The following is a 9,665-nucleotide window of genomic DNA, read 5'->3' on the forward strand; positions in this document are numbered from 1 at the left end:
ATGTCATCTCATATGGTCTTCAAAGAAGATCAGAAAATGGTAATACTGGTTGTCAATTGAGAAATTGCTGCCAAGAAGCTGATGCCCAAATGTGGGAAATAGCTTATACTGTGCTTATCTTCTAATATGAACAAGCTTGTTTATAGAGATTTTATTAGACAATCAGAATCTGATTTAAATACTCAAAATAGTATTTTAAATAATTGAAAAGGTTTTAGGAATAGTAAAAAACATTTTCCCCCATTTTGAATGTTAAATAAATGAGTAGAATTAATCTCTTTGCTCATGCATTTTTTGATTTGCCCAGAAATTCTCTCTTTCCTTTGGCAGCACCTAAATTATATTTATATCATTTATACCCAGTATAGGAGGAGGTGCATGACACAAGATGGGAGGCTGTAGCATGGAAGGACCTGACCAATACCAACCATGCACATTTTGTTGGATGCTGAATTGTCAAAATAAGAAAGGCTGTTTCTTAGCCTAAGAACTTCTCATATCTTAGTTACTAACTGCTCAGTGTTGACTAGTCAAGCTGTATTGCCCCAGATGTGTTTAAGCACAATATCTAAAAGTGGGAAAAGCCACTGATTTCAAAAGCCCATAACTACGAGAGGACCTTGTTTGTGTGACCTGTAGATCCATTATGTGACCATGTCTGAGAAGACATCCAAGTGTGCATTCCAGACTGTAACTAATTTGAAGTGAAATTAAATGCATACTCTAGTGCTCTTTTCTGAATGTGCAGAGTGTGAAGCTGCTGAAAGCTGGCCATGTTCTTGCGTAGGCTCCTCATTCTGCCAGTGCAGAGGTCTTAACATATGAAGTCTTGGTCAAAATTTGAAATCCTGACTTCCTCCCTATAGAATATGGCATTCTTTTAGCTCACTGTCAGTTACAAGCCTGGTATGTTGCTCAGGCCCAGGAGGGACAGAAATCAGAACCTGTTTTTAAGAACTCAACATGTTCTTCATCTGTGGTCTGTATCCACCGAAAGCTGAGTCTCCAGGGGTGGCACAGAGGTTTGAGAAAATTTGAGTTGACCAAGATCAGATCTTCATCTCTACAGTCCTGTCCAAGGTGGGGCACTGTACAACATATAGAACCCAAAACTTAAGATCAAAAATAATTTTTGCCTGAAGAATAACTTCATTGCTCATACAGTACAAGTGTCTTTCTTCTCAGGTATATCAATATGACAAAACAATCATCTGGAGTATAATGACTGGGGAATCCATTTGTTCCCACACTTAAAAGCACTGAGTCGGGCAGATGTGCCCAGTTCTGCCCCTACATGACCTGACTTGATGCTACCTACATACACGTTAGGTGAGTTTCTGTGATGTGGTTTATACCTGCTACTTCCCTCCAATTATCTCATATAGCCAGACTGAGAAGAAAACAGGGACATCAAATTATCATAGCATTTTTCTTAGCTAGTGTGGGCTCCATTCCACAGTGGTGAAACTCTGTGGTGAATGGGCTCATATCATGCCTCTTTAGCAGAGACCTCCCCATCTATTGGAAAATGCAGTTCTCTCTTGCTGCTTCTTTTTTTCTACTGGTTTATGCTACTGGCAGTAGTGACAGAACGTAAAATTTTGTTTTTACCCTGTAAGTCCAACTCTACAGGCTTATTTTGCACAATTCACTAAAAACATCCATGTGAAAAAACCACCATTTTTAAAGTATTTTGGGGTAGGTCCTAAATTTCAGGCTACAAGAGGAAAGCTGCACATTTTTCACATTTTTCTGCAACACATTTCTTCATGCATTAAAAACTTCTCCTTGGTCAGAACCTATCCTTCCTGATCTCTAAGGTTCTCCAACACTTGGCTCAGAACCACCAGCTGGAAAATTAGAAAATACTTGAATTACAGGATTTGAGAGGGATTTTCCACTGACAAGGGTGCTGTTTGTGACTTTTGGGGAGAAAGAAAAATCCTGCTGAAGAGGAAGCAGAATGATGAGATAATGCACCAGCATGAGGAAAGAAAGGCAATGAAAATCTGAACAAAGAAATGAAGCAAGACTAATGTATGGGAAGGGTGAAACAGGCCTAGGTGAGCTGCAAGTTGATAAGGACAATTTTGTTTCCTGAAGGTTTTCAGAATTAATTTTTGCCTAAGCAGGGGTTTGGTAGTTTGCAAGAATAAAAAATTCTGAAATTTCTTATTTCCTGTGTGTTTAAACACAGAATCAAGTCACTGCTTTGGGTGTTGGTAGCAGTCACTGGGTCAAATTCTCCTCTCAGTTTCACTGATGCAATCTTATTTGTCTGAGGGTCTTTTTCTCTGCTCCTGCTTTGCTTTTGCGTTTGTGTGTCCCTTTGTGTGTAAATATTGTTTGTTCAGACCAAGAGTGAAAAAAACAATTTATGAATAAGAATAGGAATATGGAAAGTTCTGACTGTGTAATGTTTGTAACATTAAAAAGATGTTTTTCATAATCCAAACTTCCAGTAGAGATCCCTGTAGTTCAGGCCTTCTTTATCTTTACCCTTTCTTCTCTAGTGAGAAAACTACCGTCTCTTCTTAATGACATTAGGTAAATGCAGTTGTGTAAAAAGTTTTAGTTTGTGCTTTCTCTTTGTGTTTGTAAGTAGTGCTTAATTACCAAGGATGGATGGAGCAATAATTTAAAAATTAAAATCAAAGCAAAATATCTCCACCACTGAATGTTCCCTGCTTTCTCTTAGCTAATGTCTACCTCCAAATAAAAACCTCTTGAAGCAACACAAAATAAATCCAAGCCCTTTTTGAGGTGCTCATGGCATTGAAAATGCTCGTCTGTTAATACAGAAGCAGGCAGAAACATTTTTCACAAGAGGTCTATTTGCTGCTTGACAAATACTTGTTTAAGCCCTTAAAAATTTCACTGCATGTCTGAAGCAGCACTACTGACATCATAAAATTAAGAGTGCTTTATATTATCAACAGTGCTGTATCATATTGATACAGTCATGTCATTTCTCTGAAGCATGGGCTTTCAGAAATTTTTTTAAACACAGTGCTGCTTATTTTGGTATGATTTGCAAACATTTAACATGTATGGAACATTACACAGATAGTTAACAGATCCTATAGGTAGTACATGGTTCATCTATGCTGCAAGAGACCGCGCTTTCCACATAAATTGACAGCTGAAAGCAGCAGATTTTTATTGCCATTGCTTTATTAAATGCAAAGTACATAAAGGGATAAAATCTAGAGGTTTCAAATACAAGACAGTTAGAAAATGAATACCTATGTCCCACAATTGCTGCAATTAAATTTTCTGAAGCTTTACAATCCACTACATCTATAAAACCAAGAGCTTTGCTGCAGAGAAACAAAGTTTTTAGGTGTCTGTACTTGTACATAGCACACCACTAATTTTCAGACTTCCAAGTACAAAAGAGTGCTATATATACTTAATAAGGAGTGAGGACCCAAACAAGGATTAGATTCTTGATTTGAAATACCAGTCTGTGTAGAGCTCAGTGTGAACATGCACTACAGGGATGTTGTAAGCCCCAAATACCCGCAATGACTCCATGGCTGACAGTGTAAGCTATAAATGCCATTGTAGCAGAACTACATCAAGCTGCTGAAACTGAGTGTGAGAATACCTCTTTTACCAGACTACTGAAGCTGTTTTTAAAAGCCCATTTCATTTACACAAACCATGTGGCCCAAACCCAATCTGCTAGGCCCCCCCTATGGTTTTCCTTATCCACTTAAGGTGTTGCTTTGTGAGTCGAGTGTAGACACCAGGGCCATCAGCATTGCCGCATTCCTTCTTCCCAAATGAAGTGATGCCTCTCATAATATTATTACATCTTAAAGGTCCACCAGAGTCCCCCTAGAAAAAGGGAAAATACAGTCATTCAAATCAACAAAATCTAAAAAATGTTTCCTTTAAATAAAATTTTCACTAGTTAGATGGAGAAAATAAAAATGTAGCCAGTGTTATTAAGGATCATTTTTTCCTCCTTGGAAATTAGGATTTCGGACAGCAAAACAAATGAAAAAAAAGGCTTAATTTAATTCAATCTAATAATTCAAGTGTGTAATGGGGAATGAATCTAGCTAGGGAAGAATCAGTCTCTTTGAAAATGAAGGAAAAAAGCTGAAAACTTTCCTCATGGAAAGTGTAAGCCTCCAGAAATTAAAATCCTTTTAAATGCAATATTTAAATCTTTTAAAATGTGGTAGTTCTTACACAGTCGTATACTTGACTTGGGACACAGTTAAAATGCTTTTTATCAGCAAAACCTATTTCAAAGTCTTCCGACATCAAATAAGCTGTTCCACTGAGATTATCTACTTGCAAATGGGCTCATAAGCTGTTGTGTGGACATTTTAGTATTAAACTCATTTTATTGAAGATGAGGATGGCTATCTGCCATGCCTGGACACAACTGCAATATTGAAATGCTGTGAAGGTGAATTTACACATCTTAAGTTTTGATTTTAAGGCTTGGAAGAACAAGTTTTAGTAAATTCACTGACATTTGATTAAATTCTTCACTGATTTTAAGAGAGAGGTCGTAAATGTGTAATGCTGGTATGTTATATTTTATTTTTATTATACAATTTATGCAGTCATAGTAGATATACTTACACGACATGAATCCTTATTCTTAGCTCCTGCACATATCATGTTCTTTGTTATGACAGGTTTGCCATTATAATGCTTTTTATCGTTGCATATTTCCCTCCTGATGACAGTGACATTGACTTCCATCAGGGCAGAAGAGAGCTTGCCTGGACGATTTCTCAAAGGACTTGTAGTCGTACCCCATCCTGCTACTGTGCAAACTGTTCCTGGTTTGGGATCATAATCTGAAGATGGCAGAGGGATTGTTTGCACAGCTTTATTAAGTTTTGCTCTTCCCTGAAGCTGTAGAAGATACGGAAAACAGGTATTATGGCACAGAGTCTAACAGAGGCCCTTGCATATGAACAATTGGATCATTCCCATTATGGTAATTAATGCAATCCCTTTCTGAGATTCCTCAATTCTTTGTGATGGTAGTTATGTCATCAATGTAAGAGTGGGAAAATGAGTATTCTTTGTCTCATGAGAACCTACTTTGATGATCTATTAGCTCTTAAAAAACGTCTTATTTTACTTCTCTGGCTCTCAGACCATTTAGAAGACAAAATAACAGTAATTACTGATGCTGGCAAAATTGAAGATCAGAAAAGCCAGACATTTTAATTAGAACTCCTTTTCAGACAGAACGTTAGTGCTTTTAACCAAATGTTTTATCTGCATGTGTTTTTATTCCTTTATGGAAAAGCCAGAAACTGAAATGTCTTGATCAAGCTCCAGAATGTGTATACTAGCCGTGGCAACAGTTAGAGGAATTGTTGATTGCCTTAGTTACCAGTGCATCCCCAATTCCCCAAGCTGTTGGATTAGCAGAACAGACTATGTCACTCCAGAAAAAAAGGCCCCAGAAACTCCCTTGGCTCATCTCCCTAGATGAGAAGAAGGAAGAAAATAGTTCAGTGTAGTGTTATATTCCATAAGTGATATATAAATCTGTACCTGAAGCAGCATAATGTCATTTTCCTTGGTACTGGGGTTGTAGTCTGGATGAGGATTATGTTTTGCAATCTGAAAAGCTTGCTGTTCTTTTTCTCTTTTTTTTGATGAATGGGCTCCAAGAATAACTTTGCTTTTTTTCCTAAGGAAAGGACTACATAGTTATTTGGATTCATTTTGATGTAACCCTAAATTTTTTGCTGGTAATAATATGGTGCTATAACGACCAGCTGCTACAGTCTCTTTTCCTGTGCCTGAAAAGAACAGTAATTAGAAATATCTAAAAGATGACCCTGTTCATACAACAGCTAAAAGAAAAATATGACTCAGTGAATCAAACTTCATACTATTTTATTTTCATCTTCCCAGGAGCACAGAAAAGTTTCAGGTACTTGACACTATTTCCATCCCTATTGTTCCCTTTTGGGAACTGAATGAGTGGTGGATGCACCAGATTTGCTGTGGGCACTTGTCTCACCAACAGTGTCCTCTATAATTTGTTCTGAAAATTTAGGAAAATAGGCCACAGCAGTGTTAGTTCAGATATCCTGACTGTATTGAAATGTACCATTGCTTTACTCTAACATATTTCAACACCATTTTCTGAATCTGTGTGAGACACAGCTCATTCCTCTTGTCTAGGTTTTTCTGCAACTTCCTGTCCTTCCAAGACCCTCAAGTGGTGTCAGAGTTGCGCCTGCTGTGGCTCTCTGACAGAGACCAGCAGCCTGGCACTCCTTGGCCAAGCAGGTCAAGCAGACATTACTGCCTGACCACAGGTACAGCTGCTTTTGGGCAGACAACACATCCCACAGCTCAATGAGAGAATATTCTAGGAGATGTGTATACTGGCACTCATTCATGTCTTATTGTGAAAAATGCAACCCTGGAAAGCGGTCGCTCCTTTCTTTCATCTGCTGAGAGCTGTCTGTTGACTGAGCTATCATTAGGTTCATAATTAATTGTATTTTCTCTTAAACAGAATCTCATTTGGAAACATTCTTTACTTTCTGTTAACACACAGCTTTTGGGCCAAGTGCTCTCTTTACAGTAGGTCCCACAGATCTCCCTGTCTGGACAGGACAGATGGACACATTTCTCTGGTGTCTGCAGAGTCCAGTGGCTCACTGGTCCTGGTGAGAGAGCCTGCGTGAGGTCTGGCTCAGTAGCAGCTTCAGTCCTCCTCACAAAAGCAAGTAGGGGTGGGATGTAATTCAAAACTCACTTCTTGCCTCGCTGAAGGACTCACTAGAACTAAATATCCATTTGCATCTTAATTTGGGCAGGAGAAGAAAGATGCCTGCACAGCCAACATACGAAGCAAGGCAGAGATCTCTCTGTGTCTCCTGTCCTCTGTTTGGAGGATTTTTGCTCCTGTGTTAACCACATGCTGTCTTTTCTGCAGTCAGTTGTGTATCTCTTATAGAATAAAATTACAAGAATTAATTTTTTTTCTCAGAGCAGCAGTTTAGACTGGACACTCCTCTCATCTAGTGTACAGGTTGACTGAGAAAACAGGGATAAAACTTTTCCCCAAATTCACTGCTTCAGTATTGCTATTCTATGCTAGTGTGCAGCTTGAAGTTTTTAGATATCTCTTCAGAAACAGATGTGATCAGTATACTTTCTTGTATTTTTTTACTCACTATAACAAATTTGATGATAGAACCTATAATGCACAGTAATTAGAACTTGATCATGGTCATGATAAATGGATAAAATTACCAGATAAACTAACTCTCCTGCTTGAACAGAGATATCAGACACCCACTAAGGACAATCTCTGAATCAGAGTAAGAACTTACGTTTTACAGTGTGCAGCTGTTAACACCCAGTTTTCCTTAATTAAAGCTCCTCCACAAATAATTCCTCTTCGTCCCTTGATTTGGGCCATGAATGGTCTCGAGTGTGGTGCTACTTCAGTTCCTCCAATGATATCCACACACAAACCTAAAAAAGTAAGCCACAAGACACACAGCTGAGCTGACAAATACTGTAAGACACTCCAAGTCTCTTAGAAAACATGGCTGTTATAATTAGAAAGGATACAGACACACAAATATGCACATATGTCACAATGATGGTCTTCAGGGTAGAATTTTAAAACCGCTCAGCAGAATTACTTCATTACATTTCAATAATACTGAAACAAGATCAGTGGGGTGAGCTTGGGCAAAAACCCCACACCAAAGTTTTGTTGCTTTTGCACAGATTTCTTTCCTTGGACGTTACTGATATGGTTAATTTATTAGCTTTCATCGTGAGTAACAATCCCCCATATTTCCCATATCTTAAATATTGTGCAGGGAAACTAGACTACGTAGTATAAGCCACATTATGTGAATCTGTTTTCCAGAAAAAGAGAAAATCAAGCAGTTAAGGTATGTGTATGGCTCCAAAAAGAAAGATGAGATAATCATTATGTTTTCTACTCAGAACTCCTCCAAACAGCTCAGACTTTGCAGCTTTACTTAAGACCCATTCAGAAATTATTTTGTTTGTGTGAAAGACCAAACACATGCTGACAGTTGAGAGGAACTAATTATAAGAATTCAAATAACAATTGTGATTACTTCCTTCACATTAATACATGTTAGCTTAATTAGAATTCTGTACGTCAGGACTTATCTCCAAAAGTATTAAACTGTGTACTTACCTCCATGAATAGCCAGGAGAATGACAGCAGTGAAGGTGTACCAAGGGAGGAAAGCACCCATGATTTCTGTCTGATGTTCCCTCTTGTTTGCTCTTTAATATACGTCTATCTACCAATCTATCAATATATATGCATAAATGAAGAGGATGTGGGTTTTGTTTTTCCTCTTAAGGGGGTAACCACGACAAGGAAACCCTCCCCAGCGATGTACCTTACAACAGAAATGTTACTGAGAATCTGCGTCATCTGCTGTGGTGTGAAAGCAGGCTCCACCCCACTTTGTGCTCTGTCTGCAGCATTTGCAGAGGACTGATGTACAAGTATAGGGGTGAAACACAGTGGGACTCAGCTCACATAAATTTAGGCTGATTCAGTTGTCCACATGAAGTTGTATACTTTCATTCCAGACACCTCAAGTGGCTTCCAGGTCAGACATGGATTCCAGTCCATTCTCCTTTAATGAAATATCTGTTCAGCTCAGTAGACCCTCAAGGCCAAGGAATCTGATATTTCCTCATTCCAGGATCTGATCCTACCTCATTAGGTTTGTTTGGCTCGGACTGGCTGAGCTTTCACAAAGCACTGAGTGTGGTTTCATAGCCTATAGCTAAGGGTATGATGATATTTAAAGTGTCTTAAACTGTTTTAGATCTGGTGCAGAAGGCCGTCAGTCTTCTGAAGATGCTGTGTCAGATTTGCCAGCTCTGTGTCTGTGTCTGGAAAGCCCTCAGTATCTCAAATGTGACTAAACGCTGAGTTTCAGGCAACTGAATTGAATCCTGAAAACTCAGGGTGGCTGGGCACTGGAACAGGCTCCCAAGGACAGTGGTCACAGCACCAGCCTGACAGACCTCAAGAAGGGTTTGGACAATGCTCTTAAGCACATGGTGTGATTCTTGAGGTGTCCTGTGCAGAGGCAGGGGTTGGACTTCAATGGTCCTAGTGGGGCTTCTTTCAACTCAGGGTATTCTGTGATTCTGTGAATAAGTCTTATCTAGGGCCTTATAAAGGCACAATTTCTCTCTTGCAAATATATACCCAAATAAAAAAAGTAACTTGCATCAATATTAAATCATTTGGAGTATCAACTATTCTATAACCTATATATTCTATGACTAGTGAAATGTCACTGTCATGCAGAATGGAAGGTTTCTTGAAATCTTGAGCCCCACAAAAGGCAACCTGCAGAAAGGAGCCCACAATAAAGAGCTTGCAGAAATCTTCTTGCAGAGTTCTTGCTGTATTATATCTTGAGCTCATTGTCCCAACACCATGTGAGTTTCACCTGTAGAAGACCTTGGATAGACTTTGCTCAAATTTGCTGTTGCTCTCCCTTCTGGGACAGAGGATAACTTGGCAGGTGTAGATGTAATTTTAGAGACTGTGGAGCTCTTTGTCACTGATGTGTCTTTGTTGAGACACGGTCACCTATGTGCAAGGTGACAGCTCCACGCACTGCTAAAGCTCAGATTTA

The 9,665-nt window shown here is 38.9% G+C and overlaps 1 protein-coding gene across 1 annotated transcript; it reads right to left on the bottom strand.

Annotated features, from left to right (window-relative positions):
- Positions 1-3,687: 3,687 nt before the first annotated feature.
- Positions 3,688-8,273, bottom strand: LOC128944544 (granzyme A-like). Its single transcript, XM_054287849.1, has 5 exons — positions 8,192-8,273; positions 7,341-7,485; positions 5,539-5,677; positions 4,606-4,884; positions 3,688-3,843 (listed from the first exon to the last, which is right to left on the bottom strand). Exons 1-5 carry the CDS (start codon positions 8,250-8,252, stop codon positions 3,688-3,690), a joined length of 780 nt encoding a protein of 259 aa, XP_054143824.1. The 5' UTR covers positions 8,253-8,273.
- Positions 8,274-9,665: the final 1,392 nt, after the last annotated feature.

Source organism: Melozone crissalis, unplaced genomic scaffold, assembly GCF_028551555.1.
Source record: "Melozone crissalis strain CALT ecotype California unplaced genomic scaffold, PUWL_Pcris_2 ptg000005l_1, whole genome shotgun sequence".
Taxonomy (NCBI): Eukaryota; Metazoa; Chordata; class Aves; order Passeriformes; family Passerellidae; genus Melozone; species Melozone crissalis.